At 41.5% G+C, this 16,687-nt stretch overlaps 3 protein-coding genes across 7 annotated transcripts in view; 2 read left to right on the top strand and 1 right to left on the bottom strand.

Moving 5' to 3' along the window:
- Positions 1-1,488: 1,488 nt before the first annotated feature.
- Positions 1,489-3,376, top strand: LOC139771673 (soluble calcium-activated nucleotidase 1). Its single transcript, XM_071704624.1, has 5 exons — positions 1,489-1,587; positions 1,665-2,466; positions 2,555-2,758; positions 2,822-2,979; positions 3,058-3,376. The coding sequence occupies exons 2-5, from the start codon at positions 1,848-1,850 to the stop codon at positions 3,268-3,270; spliced, it is 1,194 nt and encodes a 397-aa protein (XP_071560725.1). The 5' UTR covers positions 1,489-1,587; positions 1,665-1,847; the 3' UTR covers positions 3,271-3,376.
- Positions 3,377-4,880: 1,504 nt separating this feature from the next.
- LOC139771677 (tetratricopeptide repeat protein 39C) lies at positions 4,881-12,239 on the top strand. Its single transcript, XM_071704627.1, has 18 exons — positions 4,881-5,050; positions 5,381-5,518; positions 5,849-6,050; positions 6,268-6,469; positions 6,789-6,989; positions 7,303-7,471; positions 7,731-7,929; positions 8,004-8,255; positions 8,375-8,583; positions 8,655-8,736; positions 9,686-9,838; positions 9,977-10,080; positions 10,190-10,310; positions 10,592-10,723; positions 11,098-11,213; positions 11,268-11,435; positions 11,598-11,690; positions 11,793-12,239. The coding sequence occupies exons 1-18, from the start codon at positions 4,901-4,903 to the stop codon at positions 11,907-11,909; spliced, it is 2,808 nt and encodes a 935-aa protein (XP_071560728.1). The 5' UTR covers positions 4,881-4,900; the 3' UTR covers positions 11,910-12,239.
- Ca-alpha1t (Ca[2+]-channel protein alpha[[1]] subunit T) overlaps positions 12,230-16,687 on the bottom strand; it is a 52,482-nt gene continuing 48,024 nt past the window's right edge. For all 5 annotated transcript variants that reach the window (XM_071704620.1, XM_071704618.1, XM_071704619.1 and 2 more), the window contains one exon: positions 12,230-16,516. In XM_071704620.1, the coding sequence (XP_071560721.1) occupies positions 15,470-16,516 (1,047 nt within the window). In that variant the 3' untranslated portion in view covers positions 12,230-15,469. The remainder of the gene's footprint in view (positions 16,517-16,687) is intronic.

The raw sequence follows: 16,687 nt of genomic DNA, 5'->3' as shown, positions 1-16,687 counted from the left end.
AGCGTTGAATCGATACTATACGCGATAGATATGCTGCGTTAAATAATTCATGCAGGATTAATAATGCTTACTCTTACCAATCAAACAACTCCCGCGACGCCACTCGTTCCGGAGCCGGTCCTTTCCGCGTCCCGCGTCCGTTGCGATCTGGAAATGAAGGAGAACGTTATGACGTCTGACACGTCATCAATATGGCGGAGACCCGTCATCCCCCGCGCGCGAAACTTCTCGCGCCAAACCGAGCCAAGGCCCAAGGATGCCATGGCGTCGCTACTCACCCCGCTCTCACAACTTCGCGATCACAAATTTTCCGAGTTTCAAAAACCGAATACTATACGCTCACTTATGATCACGATTGTTTTTTTGCATTTTAGCGAATAGGCGTACTAATAGTTTTGACAAATATCCGCGATATTCGCGACATTGGAAAATACGACGACGGATCACTTTCGCGATTGCCAGCGCGACGCGCTTTCGACCGAATAAGTACCGTACTGAAATACGTATTTTTGCAAATTGTTAATACCCGAGCGCTGAATCTATCCTATTACGCGATAGGTGATGCGTTAAATAATGCATGCAAGACAAAATAAAGCTCACTCTTACCTATTAAACAACTCCCGCGACGCCACTCGTTCCGGAGCCGGTCCTTCCGCGTCCGCCGCGATCTGAAAAGTGGAAATGAACTATGAAGGAGAACGTCTTACGTCATCAATATGGCGGAGACCCGTCATCCCCCGCGCGCGAAACTTCTCGCGCCAAACCGAACCAAGGCCCAATAAGGGTGCCATGGCGTCGCTACTCACCCCGCTCTCACAACTTCGCGATCACGAATTTTCCGAATTTCGAAAACCGAATACTATACGCTCGCTTATGATCACGATCGTTTTTTTGCATTTTAGCGAATAGGCGTACTAATAGTTTTGACAAATATCCGCGACATTGGAAAATACGACGCGATTTCGTCACTTTCGCGATTGCCAGCGCGACGCGTTTTCGACCGAATAAGTATACCGTACTGAAATGCGTGTATATTTGCAAATCCGTTAATACCCGAGCGCTGAATCTATCCTACGCGATAGGTGCTGCGTTAAATAATGCATGCAAGACAAAATAAAGCTTACTCTTACCAATTAAACAACTCGCGACGCGCCACTCGTTCGGGGACCGATCCGCTCCGTGTCCGCCCGCCGCGCCGTCGCGTCGCGTTTGCGCATTCTGGAAAAATGGAAGGTGACGTCATCAATATGGCGGAGGTGCTTGATCTTCCGCGCGGATAATTTGAAATTTCTCGCGTTCTAACGAATAGGCGTATTAATATTCTGGAATAGATATCCGCGACATTTGCGACATTCAAATAGACGATTGTATTCTTATATCTATATTCCGCTTTCAGGTTTCTCTCTGCTTACAATTTATAGCGGAGACTTGAATTCGATTTAGTGGAGACTCGAACCCGATTTAGCGGAGACTCGAATCCTATTGATGGAGATTTATCAATCGATTGACAGCGACCAGCGACTGTCAGCCGCTCTCAGCGACTCTGCGTCAACCTGCATTAACCTAAAGAATTACTGCTGAGAAGGGGTAGATGCAAGTCGATTCTATACATTGTTTTTGAGTGCGGATTATACTACGCTACAAGTCATTTTATTGCATAACAGGACGAATCATCTGTCTCTGTCGAAGCAGTCACATGGCCAGGTGAGGTTAGGATTGACGGCAGTGCTGCTGTCACTGCCTCGCGGAAATGGTGCGTCTAGGTTAGGATTTAGATCGACGTTGTCGAAAATCGACGAGCCGACCTGCCGACACATGCCACGACTTTGATACGACGCGCGGCGCGGATGGGGAACGGCAGCAAGGAGACCATGTCGTATCTACGTGACTGGCGGCAGGCGTTGCGCGCACCGCACGTCTACCGGGTGGCGAACAGCACGTTTCGTATCCAGGGCCAGTTCGTGGCGCTGATCCTCCTGGTTCTGAGCGTACCGATCTTCTTCCTCGCGTATCCGCTGCTGCACGGCGTCGTGTGCTCGTCGCCGACCCAGGCCCAGGCCCAGACCCAGGCCCAGTGTCGCTACTACAAGTACAACCGTACGTACCCTACCTCGACGCCCATCAGAACCTCCAAGGGTATTACCTACCGAATAGCGATAGTGAGCGACCTCGATCACGATTCCAAGCTCGCTGACAAGAGGGACACGTGGCACAGTCTCATGAAAACCGGCAGTCTCTACTGGAACCCTATCAACAATTTTCTGTCTGTTATCTGGGACGACAGAACTGTGGTATTGTCCTCGTCGTTGTCCATGAAGGGACGTGGAATGGAGCTGTCGGAGTTAGTGACTTTCGACGGTCGCCTGCTGTCCTTCGATGATCGTACAGGGATGATATATTTCATTGAGGGCGACCAAGTTTATCCATGGGTTATTTTAATGGACGGCAATGGTAAAAGTCACAAGGGTAAGCGTCTGCGAACAGTAAACTGCTATTACTGTTGCTTCTGGTACTTGCAAGATGTTTTTCTAATTAAAATTGTAATTCTGTATAGGATTTAAATCCGAGTGGGCGACTATCAAAGACGAACAATTGTACATTGGCAGCATGGGAAAGGAATGGACTACCCCTTCTGGCGAATTTGAACATAATAATCCGTTATGGGTTAAAGTAGTGTCACCACGTGGCGAGACACATTCCCTCAATTGGATCTCTTACTACAAACGATTAAGGCAAGCGATTAACATCGAGTATCCAGGTATGCTGATACTTATAATTTGTGAATGCACGAATTAATTCATCTTACATATACTTTGCGTAGGTTACATGATACATGAATCTGGAGCTTGGAGCGATATACACAGGAGCTGGTTTTTCTTGCCTAGACGATGTTCCCATGAACGTTACAATGAAACACGGGATGAAACGATGAGCTGCAATGTCATGCTGACTGCGGACGAAAATTTCGTTGAGATTAAAGTGTGTTTTTAATAATTACATGAAATGTTAGTATTTTGATATGTTGGTAAATTGTAACAATTATAAAATTTATTACAGGTTACTCATATCGGAGAGCTAATTCCAATCAGAGGTTTTTCCAGTTTCAAATTCCTCCCTGGTTCGCAAGATTCTATCATAATAGCGTTAAAGACTGAGGAATATCAAGGGCGGACCGCTACGTATATTATGGCCTTTACGATAGAAGGAACGATAATAATGCCCGAAAATAAAATAATGGACAAAAAATTCGAAGGACTAGAATTTATATGACACTTAAGGGTAGTCGTTGATTATTTAATAAAAAAAATTGTAAATAAATGTACAGAATGCGTAGTTTTAAGTTTCTACAACGAGATAAAATTGCTGGAAAGTTGAACAGTGTAATTGAGACCGTTCCTCTGAATGATCACTATTTGCTACATTCGAAGCGCCAGAGTACAAATTTTATTCTCATTGATATTAAATGCCTGTAAATGTATTTCGAACCACAATTGTAAATACATATACATACGCGCGAATCTGTATTCTAAACTGGTACCACACTTTTATTGATTCGTACATAAATTTGCAATTGTTTTAAAAAATACGTGAATATACGAGATTCGTTAGCTATATTATTGTGTCTTTAATTGTATTATGTTGAAATGATGCTTTGATGTTCATTATAAAGAGAATTGTGTGGAATTCAAGCGAGTATTAGAAACACAGCATAGCAAAAGACATAAAAAGATCCTGATGTCTCGGACCTTTTATATATTTCGTCTTTATGTCTCTCGAGCTTTTTACGTCATATGACTAATTTTTTCATCCTCTTGTTTTCCTCGTTGCACGTACCGCGCGCGCTCAGGGTTACAATATGTACTTCTGTGCCAAAATCAATAATACAAGTATATATCCAGCGCAGTGGTGGTGGCGGCAGCAGCACTGCGCTTCTTCAACAGGGTTTAGTCAACCCGATGCACAGCAAGAATACGGTTCGCAGCCCGAGTATGTACCGTGGTTCGCGTGCATTTGTTATACAATGCTCGTTTATAGTCTTTCGAAAAGTGATATTATTCCGTTAGTATGTCAGTGCCTGGTAATTATCCAACTTTTATAAGGAACGGAAGCGGCATCAAGATTTTGCATCGTTAGACGGTCTTCCTTGTAATCCACATTTGCATTTTGTGTCCAAATAATCGCGCAAAATAATTCGTTTTTACCCCCAAAGATCTCGAGGGACGGTCTCAATGAAGAATTCCAACTGCTCATCATTCCGTATGTAAATAAATTCGAAAAAAATTGATAAAAGAGATAAATGCATCAATAGAGAATGGAGTAGTCATATTATGATGACAGCAACTTATGTAACAACTGCACAAGGGGCTTGGATTGCTTAATCAAATCAAATACTTATATCTAAACGAAGAGACATGTGTTGTATCGTATGCGAAGGGTAGGTCCGTCCTAGTGGCTCAATTTTCTGCGTTACGCCGGAAAATCAAAATTCCGGAAAAAGTAAAATTAGATTTTTAAATATATACGTTAAAACTAGCTCTTCCTGCTTTGCGGTTTGTGCAAGGAGGAAACGCGGCGCTCGTAAGGATGCATCGCATTGATTTCGATCAGTGACGACAGCGGTGACCACAACGTGGCTGGCACGCTCGTAATTTAAACGTACGGGATATATTCTGCGTACCGTATATATTTTCCCGACCATTGAACTTGACACAGCAATAAATCAACAATTATCAGTATGTTCGCGCGAGCAAGTGACCTTTACGTAAACTCTCGATTGACAATCCCGCACGGTGGAAAGATGTTTTCCATTTGACGAACACGTAGCCGACAGTCCCGAGGAGAAAAAGTCCGAGTCTCTTCATCGTCCGTATAACTTTCTAAAATCCTTTTCACGGGGATAATGGCGCAAGACGCGGTGAAGGACTGGAAAGTCGCCAGGACCGGCATCTCCCTGCTGCTGAACAACAAAACCGAGGAAGCTGAAGCTCTCTTTACCGAGCATCCTCATAGCTTCCACGTCAAAGCTGGCCGTTGCTTTGTTCTCTTCATGGTACGTAATCACGTGATGAGCCATATATCGATTCCACCGAGGTACGCTTAACGTTCAAGGCCGCGAAAGAATGTTGTTACTTAATCGGTTGTTTTAATAATAAACCGCGAGCACACGCGTGCATCGGAAAATATAAAATCGATAGCGATTGATATCATCCCAGGACGGACGAATCGAGTAAAAGTAATCTCACAATCTTGGTACGGTATAACAAAACTATGAGACAACGAGCGCGTTACTTGCTCCGATTAATGAGAAATGCATAAGGCGTCTTGAATGTTTTAATGCCTGGCGATAGTAATTTTTAATACAATTTGATGAATCGTGCAGAATGCCCTGATGACTTTCGAAGAGGACAAGTTCCAGCAAGCAACGTTATTGCTTAAAGACATGGAACGGGAATGTGCAGGCGATATAGGGTGGCTGAAGTCCGTGAAAAGTAAAGTGTTTAGAGCAGAAGAGACCGATGTAAGTTTCCTCAACAAGATTTTATCAATATAATTAATATAATTTTTTTTAGTTCGTATTTTTTTATATATATCTGGACGCGCAGAAATGATTGCGATTATCGTTGAGTAACAATAAAAAATAAAATCTATGTAAGATATATTTCTTGTATTTATAGTACCGAAACTTGAACTTAAATCGATATTGCGCTCCAAACTTTGATTATCGATATAATACATTAATCTATAATGAAATATCACACGTCGTCAAATGCTTATAATTACGTTAACGAACTTACGAGACGGTTTGATTAATGAAAAAAAAAAGAAACAGTGATGAAACTAATTTCAGAAGGACTATGTGAATAAGTTAGAACGCCAAATCGTTCTAGCAGATACGCAGATATTCTCAGCCGTGTCATTGTTCCTCCAACAAGAGCTAACAGGATACGTTCGCGGTTGTTGGATGCTTCGCAAAGCTTGGCGTGTTTATCAGCACGCGTACACCCAGATTTCGCAACTGTATCGTCGCACCTTCGGTACAAATCCGACCGGTGTGTAATTAGAATTATGTATTGTAAGATTAGAAAAAATTTAAAAAGACCAGGAAATTACAATTTCGATCGTAGCAGCTTTGCAGAAATAGCGATGTTCAATCCTAACAACCATAGTTTTATTAAGTAAAATCTGAAGATTTAATAAATAGGATATAGAATAGAATATTTATTAAATAAGAATTCAATAAAATTTTGCGATTGTTTTTGTATTTAGGATTCAGTCCATGTTGCATCACACCGACGAGCAATGGATCTTCTCTGCAGAGCCCGCAGAGTCCGGAATCTACGGAATGGTCGATACCATCCTGCAACGGTTACACAAACAACGTGACACCCGTGTCGTCGCCATCAGGTCTGCGAAGCTCACTATCAATGTTCTTCTCGCTCACTGGCATCACGTCCGAACAACAGACACCGTAATTGTTGTTTCTTCTTACTCAAAATCTCTCGTCTCCTTCGTCTTTCACCCATTATCCTCTCCTCTCATGAGAGAAAGGCATTGCCCGTTCGTGCGTGTTAGCACCTACCGACATATTTCGCGGAGGGCGCGATCGAATCTCCGATCACGTTGGCGATCTAATTTTGCGCCAGTAAACTCACACACTGCTTTATAATACTCGCTTCGTGAAAGCGAAGTTTGTAGCTAGCTTCGATCACTATGCTTTTCTTCCTTCCTCGCTCGCACGTTCCAAGCTCGCGCTTGAAAATTTAATTAAAGCAGAATGTATTTCGCAGCTTTGTGGAACCTACGGAGGTGACACGTTTAATGTCGGCCGCAAGCTTCGGTTACGGTGTATATCAGCTGTGCGTGAGCCTCTTGCCACCGTCTGTGCTGAAAGTAATCCACTTCTTCGGCTTTGAAGGCAATAGGCAGTCTGGTCTTACTGCCCTTATGTATGCACGACTTGGCGAAGATATGCGCGCACCGCTCGCTACGTGAGTGTTTTATGGATTTCGAATGCTCCTTCCTCTAAATGTATTTTTACAAACCAGTGTGTAGAATAATTAAAAACTTGCATAAAATATTTTATGTATCTTAAAGTATATATACTGCCCTTTTTTATATTAAATCTTTTTTTACTTTGATTGAACGTATTATATACGCTAGCGTATATCAATCTCCATGTTTATCAATCTCCATGTTTACCAATCTCCATGTTTATCAATCTTTATGTTTATCAATCTCCGTGTTATATTCTGACACTTTTTATACAAAACGACTGGTCAATATGCTACTATTTTGTCATAGATTATCCCTCCTTTGGTATCACACGATCGTACGTCCGTTTTTCGCGCTTGACGGGTCTAATGTAAAAGCGGGAGTCGCGGCAGCGAAGCAGCTGATAGCTGAATGTCATGCCGAATTCCAAAACTCTGCCCTTTTTCTCTTCTTTGCTGGTAGAATGGAACGTTTGGAGGTATTAATAGATTAATCAATTGAGTATTAATAATCACCATCTTCTACAACTTCTTATTAATTTATTTTTAAAAAACCCTTCCTTATCCTTCAACCCTACAAATATTATAATTACAATTTTTATTTATGAACATCTAAATGCGTTGTGGTAAAAAGATATTTACGCCTAGTATACAACCTGATTTGCTAAATTCTCAATTCCATGTATTTTGACATTAATATAATATTATTCATTGTTGCATGCTCCAATCGTTTCGTAGACAAATGTCGATGCAGCGCTAGAAGCGTTCGGCAAAGCAGTGGACGTTGCGACTCAGAGGGAAGTCAAATTGCTGTGCTTGCACGAGGTGGCTTGGTGCCACGTGATACGCTTGAGCTATGACGAGGCATATCGATCCTTATTGCAGCTGCAGCAGCAGTCGAGATGGTCCAAGGGCTTCTACGCCTACTTAGCTATGGGTAACGTCAACATCGCCTCGACGCGACGCCTCGAATAAGCAGATTCGGATTTCTTCATTGTACCACATTTGCAGTTTGTTGCGGAGCGAACGGCAAGTTTGACGTTCTCCTGTCGTTGTACGGAAAGATCCTCCCTTGGTTCCACGAGACGAAAAGCGAGTCGCAACTCGATGTTTTTATCATGCGCAGGATGCCGAAAATCGTCGATAAGGAGACCGGGCATCCTTACACAGTTCTGTATTATAAGTTGCTCGTATATGAATCAATGTACGTGTGGAACGCCCTTCCGTCCTGTACCACCGAATCGCTGCGAGAAATATCGTATGGTAATAATAGATTGATTTCCAGTTCCATCCGTTTTATATCCTGTATTGTCTGATGACTCCTAAATCGTTTGCACAAAAAAATTCTTTATGTTTTATTTATTACGTAACTTTATTATCAGAATGCAAGGAAAATCATTCCGAGGAGCCGATGGTGGGTTTAACTGATCTTATCGAAGGCGCAGCGTGTCTTTATCTGGGGGATACCGAAGCGGCTATTAAAAGTTTCCGAAATTGTTTGAAACGTAGGTATCCGTCCAAGGACGAGTACGACCAGCACATTAGCGCGTTTGCGCTGTACGAATTAGGAAGTAGCCTTAGTAACAATAACGTAAGTATATCATATATACATCGTCTATATTTTCGTTATTTCTTATACAATTTTATTGTCTCACATTTTAGAATCCTAACGAAGGCAAAAATTTCCTACTGAAGGCGCAAAATCAGTACAAAGATTATGATTTTGAAACTCGACTCAACTTACGTATACATGCCGCCCTGAAAAATATATAGTAACGTTAACTTGTAAGCGTCCGATATTACGTCACAATGTGAGATAGCTTTAGCATCGAAAAAACATATTTACATTTGGATACAACAGTAACATTTTATGTGTGTTACTATCGTCCAAGATGTTGTTACCTCGTTTAACAATAAAGATCAACGAAGATCAGATTAAGGCAATCAGCACCAGAAATATTTTTATGGATCTTCTCTTTTTATGTTATTAGTATTATGTTTTAAACATAAACATCAATGCAAATTCCATATATATAATTTCGAAGATGAAAGATATTTTAAAGCAGGCAAACTTATATGTATATTATATCGTACAATATATCACATTTATTTAGAGCAACAGATTATATTTACAAAAAGTATACTAAACTTAGTAAAATATAGCAATTTATACAAAGTGAATTACGGGTGTTCTTTTACCCCGTCTAAAAAAATGTGTATGTATAGGCAAACGAAATTAGATCGCATCTTTTTGGATAATTATTTGGAAAAGTTGTTTGCTTGAAAAATGATGTATATACATTTTAGCATTGTCTACATTTACCCTGTACATATATCCTGTACACCCACAAATAAAATAACACGAAAATAAAATAAGAAAATATATTTAAATATTTCATCAAAATGGAATAAATCTTTTCTTTTAATCCAGAACTGTTTTATATTATTACTCTACTTGAAAATGATAAACAAGTCATCTTCTCCCGGTATACGACAATTTACGTATTTCGAATCGCGATTCGTCTTTTTGCAATATATCGATTATGTACAGACGGTTGTCAATGATTACCCAAATTTTGACACATACGTTCAGTAAAAAAACGTGCGAGTACCACTCATAAGAAGCGTCGCCAATAAATTAATTTCGTCGACTCTTAGCGCGTTTCCTCTGAGAATACTTGGGACATGATTGCGTGACGAAACGACACTGATGAGCGCCCGGAACACCTTTTGTTGCGTTAACGCAGGGAATTGTCCGGGTACCGTAGTCAGTTGCAATCAACGATCCGCTTGGTACACCAAACTCGTCAAACCTTTCGCTTTTTGTGTCATTACGTCGATGCTCGGTACGAGATTTTAGTTTGATAAATAATTAAGTCGTAAAAAATTTCAATTGGCTCTCTTAGTATCTCTATATGACCGATTTGTGAAATTTAAATAAATCTATTCACGAGTCAATTTATAAAGAGCTCCGATATTTTTAGCGATGTCCGTATCCCACCTCTGCGATAAATATTCCGCAAGTGCGTCATTTAAAATGATCAAAGCAGACTTGGGAGACCTTAGATCTCATTTGGACACTCTCTCGGTAATTGTTTGCTGTCTCAACATTTTTCAAGAGTAAATCTTTTTTATCTTAATACTGTTACAAGATACAATTGATGCTTTTGTTATTGTTTCTGCAAAAATTGCATTAGCTAGAGGTGAAGAACATAATAGAGATGCGCAACGAGCTGAAGAACAAGTTGAAGGAAGTGGGCAGCGTGATTCCAAAAATGTCAGAAGCTATTCTCAACTTGAGGAACGAAGTGTCCGAGGGTAAGAAAGGTGCGGCGTATAAATGTTGACCGGATGCTGCGCCCGGTGCAGTGGCATTTCTCTGACGTCAAATATATCGACTAAATAAATGGAGCGACGCATTGAGGCAGCTTATCCATATCGCAAGCGCTCGCATAAAACAAAATAAAAGCCTTTCTTTTTGTATCATTCATGCGCGTCTAATTATTTGTCGTACTTTTATTTTTATCTCTTTATTCGACAAACGATTTCGTCGTTCGCCAGTTTCTAACATTTATCACAAGTGGTACGCGTTGCAACAGAGATGAGTCTGCATACAAAGAACTTGCTGAAGGCCCTATCACTGGAGACCGTCAGAAGTGTGGTGAGAAATGAATTACAGACGTATGACGCCGACAAAACTGGGAGAACGGATTACGCTCTTGAAAGCTCAGGTTCTATCCAATAATCTATTTTTATGTACGCTTTTTTTTTATCCAGAACGTATTAATTAAAGGGCGCTCTGCTGCGACCTGCTAGTAATCTCATGCGTAGTAGGATACATAGTGGCCTTTTTACTTCTTTTTTTCAGTCGGCTTGAAAATAACTTGCAGTAATCTTTTTGTAACTTTTCTCAGAAACTATTATACAATTCAAGATATTATGAGAAAGATATATGCAAATCATTCTTTTCGCGATAGTAAAATTATCTCTCTTTCATAAATAGACGTGTCTTCAATAGTTTACTCTTCAGTAAAAAAAAAAAATACTATAAAGTCATAATAACGCGTCTTCGACTCATTGTCAAATAATAATCTTTTATCCGCAGGCGGTGCTATTCTTTCGACACGAGACACTGAACCTTACTCGACCGGTGCACCTGTGCTCAATCTGTTCGGCATACCCCTTTGTCAACAGCAGAACACACCCCGAGCTGTGATACAGGTTACCTGATTATATCTAATTTTACTAACGTTCTGATCCCAAAGTATTTACCAGACCGGCGTTTTACCGGGCGAATGCTGGGCCTTCAAGGGCAATAGCGGCAGCGTGGTGATTCGATTACTCGGCCATGTGCACGTGTCTGGAGTTAGCCTGGAACACATCTCTTCATTGATATCTCCGACTGGCGAGACTGCCACGGCACCAAAAGATTTGTCCATTTGGGTGAGCTGATTATTATGTAATTATATGTAACATTGGAGTTTTTTTATTGTAATTTTATAAATAAATATATTTTAGTACGTATTTTATATGCAACGTGTAGGTAGGTATCATATTTGCTATGTTAAACAGCTGCTTGTCACTTATTACATGTATTGATTCTAGGGTTTAACAAGTCTCGATGATGAGAACCCTTTCTTATTTGGCAGTTTTATATATGATAATACTGGTTTGCCGTTGCAGTATTTTGAAGTCCAGGTGGAATATTTTATACGATATGTTTCTATATAATTAACATTTGTCATTCGCTTAATTGTCAATTTTTATATTCAATTACATGAAATAAAAAATTAATTGCAGAATCGAGCAAAAGAAGCGTACGAGATAATCGAGCTGAAAGTCCATTCTAACAGTGGTAATCCGGAATACACATGTATCTATAGAATACGGGTGCACGGTACACTTAGTGAGATATGAATGTCCATGCCAGGTGAACGTGAACGTAAAAGTTATATTTTTCATAAAATTATGTGTAATTCTATGGTTTAACTAAATAAAATTCAACAAAAGATACATTCAATAAAATGTAACTTGGTTGAATTTACGATTTTATAATAATGATAACTTTATAACAATAATAAATTATCATCATAATTAACAGATTCTCGCGGATTGATTGGATATGCCGAAACAGGCTGCCGCCTTAATGTCAAAGGATATTGTTTGTTGCAATATTGATTAGATACTAAATGCAAATCAGGATGGTGGATGGTCGATCAATAAAAGCAATAGGCCAGTTTAACGTAATCGTCGCTCGATTTATTACATTTGTACATATTTAGTTTTTCCCTCGAGCTCCCCGCTATATCGAATCTCTCCTCGTACATTCTCCGTCGCACACGTACCCCACATTCTCATCGATCATACTCTCCGGTTTCGTGTGGTGGAGCGAGGCCAAAGTTTCGCGTCACCAATCATCAAACGCATACATGCAGGACATCAGGCAAACAGGAAAAGACGCTCCACGGTTACTCACCCCCATTACCGTAATTAAAATAGCATGTTACATATCTCGGGGGGCCGGCCGCGACCCCGATTTTGGTTTCTGCTTCTCTCTCCGTTATGTTCTCCGTTATGTTTCTCTTCGTTTTTATATAGTTTTGCGCTTTCATTAATTCGACGATTACGCACTGCCTTCTCTACGGGCGAAGAACAGACTCGAGAGGCACGCTGCGAGTTTCAATACGACATTCCTCTCTTCTCCATCACGCGTGCACACATACGCACGATCGTAAAATTCTCTAGTGACACTTTTTTACTTTTCTCGACATCCTCTTGAACCGATGTTCCTATGTATTTTTTTTTTTTTTTAATATAGTACGCAATTGCCGGACTATCGATACGTGTGCAGCTGATCGGCGAACTCGCGCACGATCGTAATCGGCGCGTGTCTAGAGTAACTATAATTCGGAGGTCAGTCGTCTAACGCTATCGAGCTATCGAGAGCCGGTCGTGGTGCCGAAGAAACGCGAGTACGTAAGCACATGGATACGAGATTATCTACGTACTTTCCTTAAAATGTCTAAAGCCGGATCTAGACCAAGCAAACAAACACGAATGAACAAGTTGCTTCAATAAGTGCAAACACGGTGCTACCATTGTTCATTCGCATTCGTTCGTGTTCATTTGCTTGGTCCGGATTTAAACTTAACATGATCTGACAGCAATACGGAATCGCTCGTTGCTTCTTTCTATGCTTGCTACGTATTTGTTTTGCGCTACGCCGTTTCCAGTTGAGATTTACCACCAGAACGGCAAAGACAATTATCATTACATATTCTTTTTAAATTTTATAAAGCTTGCGATTTTGTAAAAGTTTCAAGTCTTACTTTCTCTTTTGCGTAACATTGCGTAACAACACGAAATTTTAAGCTGTGTAAATTATACATTTTATTTAAACACTATTTCGAATATCCCGATCTGTGAAAGTCGGTCTCTTTAGAAATAATTAAGTAAAATGTAGGAAATGTAGTTCACGATAAAATACTATCGAAAATATTCAAGAAACGAGACACAACGGAGTTACAATATATTTTTGAACTTACTCTATATGATAATTTTTCTCAAGTTATATTCACGTTATATAAGAAACTATTCTTCTAGCAAATTCTAGCTTCTAGCAAATTCTCAGCCATTCTGATGTTAAGTGCAACTCCTTGGAACCACTATATGTTCACCCGTTCACCAGAATAATATTTTCACCGAAGATTCAATAATTGTTCCGCTCAGCATTGGACCAGGAATTCCACTTAAACCCAACGTAAAAACGCCGCTCGATTCGAGATTATGTTAGACTTTTTAAATGAAACGCAATATTAACCGAGCGATCGATCGGTCGACGATTACTATTATTTTTTTTTCAAGCGATGTGACGCGCCCGGCGCGTCTCAACATGATTTTAGCGACTACACCTTCGACCCGACAAAGGGTAGTTGGAGTCGTCGGTCGCCCTTTCGCTAAAAAAAAAAAAAACGCGGGCACCACCACCGCACGAAGGTTCGTCAACGCTCGTAAAAGGCATAGAGTTGTTTATTCTTATTTCTTTTTTTTTTGTTAGACTTACTTCGACAATCGTTAAATATATTACCGCACGCGGTAGTATCAAAATAAACCACACCAAGTGTAGAGTATAGAATATTCGTAGATGTATGTATGTACAGTATAGAGTTCCTATTTATCTTTGTTTTGTCTCTCTATTTTTACGCCCCACGAAAGCCACCGAAACATTGGTTTTCGTTTTATTAAAAAGTTAGCTACATCCCTAAATTGTTGCTGTTCCTTGCTGCCGCCGTTGTTATTGCTGCTGCTGCTGGATGTTACGATTTCGTTCTGATATTTGCTGTTACCGTTAGGAAATACGCTACGATTAAAGTATATCACAGATGTCAACGAGAAGAACGCTCTAGTGTGTGAAAAGAGTGAAGTGAACGAAACGAAGATAAATCACGATTCTCGAACGCCGATTGTCCAACAATCGCCACAATTGATCGATCGAATCTTTAATTCCGGTTAAAAGAAATTATTCGTGAAAATTAAAGTCTCTATATTATTCTGACTTAAATGTAAGACTACCACTTAATTGTAAGAATAACAATTATCATATCCGTTCTAGACTAGATAAATTTGAATTTATATAAATCTGATTATTTTAGTTAAAAGATCAGACACGTATATATGTAATCGCAAAAAAATTTACATCAGTCCAATTTAATTATCATTCTCGTTAGTCCATCCAATGACTAGAATGCAATCCACATCGATCGATTGTAGACATCTTTGATTTCCAATCGGCGAACCGCGCGCAATTTTCAAGAGTTAGAGAATAAGGAAAGGCGAGAAGGTGTGGTCCAATTAATTGCAGTTTTGTCGCGTAGACTCGACATAAAATCTAGCTATAAACTACTGAAATTCTCTCTCTTTTCTTTCTAATTTTTATCGACGCGATCTACGTCGTTCTTCCTACCAATTCCTACGAATCGATTTCCATCGACGCTTCGGAAACGGAACAATGAGATCAGTTCCGTTGGCAATAAGAGATTGTCATAGGTTTTCAAGTTACGTGATGCGCGCACGTCGCGCGTTTTGCGTAGCCGATTTTTGCGCTACAAATCGGTAGATTCTTCTAATTACATTACATCATGCCATTCGCGATCGTATCTCGTTTACGCGATGCACGAGATACTCTTTTCGTACTCTCTCCCTCGCGCTCCTGTTCCCAAATAGTTCAACCTCCCTCTAAATGCTCGACTTGTTCATTTTGGCAAGTTCACGGCGGCGAAGTGACTAGAATATAACGACTATATTGTCATGCACTACAGTCTTTCTTAGAGCCCTTTCTTAAACCTCTTCCCCGTGATCTTCCGTCATGGTGTGTTTCCGCCGTGCAATGTACCATGTGTATAACATGTATATCCCATGTTTCATCCCTTCGAAACATCCCGTACAACTAGAGACTACATCGGGTCGTTCGCCCTGGATTAAGAGGGATCCAACGATCCACCGGTGGAGGACGGTCTCTCGGGTGTCTCCTTGCTCTTGTCCGTGCCGCCGCTGCCTCTACCGTTTCGCATCGTTGTAGTGGAGGAGATCGAGGCGTCCAGGGTTTCGTCGTCGCGCAATCTGCCGCCGCGCCGTTGCCCGTTACTGCTGCTCGCCGAATCCGTGTCGTCCACGTATATTCTCACGTCAGATCCGATAGCGCCGTCCTCGCCGATGTGCACCCCGCCGCCGTTACCGTTACCGTTACCGCTACCGCTACCGCTGCCGCTGCCGCTGCCGTTGCCGTTGCCGTTGCCGGAGCCGGAGCCGTTGCCGTTGCCGTTGCCGTTGCCGCTCCGGCTGCCGCTATCATTGACACTACCGTTGCTGATGCTGCCAGCCGCACCGGCACTGACGGCGACGCTGAGGCTGGCAACGGCGCTGAGGCTGCCGGCGACGCTTAGGCTGCCGGTGCCAGTGCTCTCGCTTGCATTGCCGCACGGTGACGGGACCTCGTCGGATCTGTCCTCGGTGGTGACGTAGATATGGCTGTAACCCTCGCCGCGCATCATCGCGCTGTACTGATCGCTGGCGATGCTGGTGGTGGTGGACGCACCGGTGGCATCGTGCGTCTTCAACTTGGACGGCCTCCTCTCGTTGATAACGGACTGCACATCGAGGTCTTCCGGAGGCGCCGTCGTCGTCGTCGGATGTCTTCTCTCGTCTGTATTTATCTTTGGTTCCTCCAGTCGAATCTTGCCGCCGGCATAGCCATTCGCGATGGTGGGCGTTCGCGAGCTGCTAGTACCGGGGCCTGCGCTCGTATCCGATTGTGACGGTGATTGCGTGTCGCTCGATGTCCGGCGGCTCATTGTCGCCTTGGACGGGTAGATCTCGGCGGTCGGCATGAGATAACGATCGCTGGTCAATTTCGGTGGGACGCTTAGGGTGCTGCTCGAGCCGGGAGAAGGGATCAGCAAGGGGCTGGTCGGCGGCTTGCTCACGGTTAACAGAGACTTATTTTCACGCGGTTCACTGGTGGTCACCTGCAAAATTGATGTTGCAAATGATATTTCACTTCACTAATTCCGGATAATAATTTTTTTGTAAACATCAGAAAAAATTTTTGCTAAGAGAAAGAAAAAGAGAGAACAAAGATTTTATTATATTTCCGTGCTGTGAAGGCAAATAATAATATGAAATTTATTCACTCAATT

This window comes from Temnothorax nylanderi, unplaced genomic scaffold (genome assembly GCF_030848795.1).
Source record: "Temnothorax nylanderi isolate EJ_2023f unplaced genomic scaffold, tnyl_v1.0 TNYL_tig0042_pilon, whole genome shotgun sequence".
Classification (NCBI taxonomy): domain Eukaryota; kingdom Metazoa; phylum Arthropoda; class Insecta; order Hymenoptera; family Formicidae; genus Temnothorax; species Temnothorax nylanderi.
Note: the sequence above shows the minus strand (reverse complement) of the source record. Positions and strands in the feature narration are given on the sequence as shown.

Bases quoted from the DNA above. Each gene is read 5' to 3' on its own strand.
- LOC139771673 (XM_071704624.1), top strand. From the start codon at position 1,848: ATGGGGAACGGCAGCAAGGAGACCATGTCGTATCTACGTGACTGGCGG. The intron at 2,467-2,554 runs GTAAGCGTCTGC...AATTCTGTATAG, and splicing joins CAATGGTAAAAGTCACAAGG to GATTTAAATCCGAGTGGGCG. The intron at 2,980-3,057 runs GTGTGTTTTTAA...AATTTATTACAG, and splicing joins AAAATTTCGTTGAGATTAAA to GTTACTCATATCGGAGAGCT.
- LOC139771677 (XM_071704627.1), top strand. From the start codon at position 4,901: ATGGCGCAAGACGCGGTGAAGGACTGGAAAGTCGCCAGGACCGGCATC. The intron at 8,737-9,685 runs GTATACATGCCG...GGACATGATTGC, and splicing joins TGAAACTCGACTCAACTTAC to GTGACGAAACGACACTGATG. The intron at 9,839-9,976 runs GTACGAGATTTT...CGATATTTTTAG, and splicing joins TGTCATTACGTCGATGCTCG to CGATGTCCGTATCCCACCTC.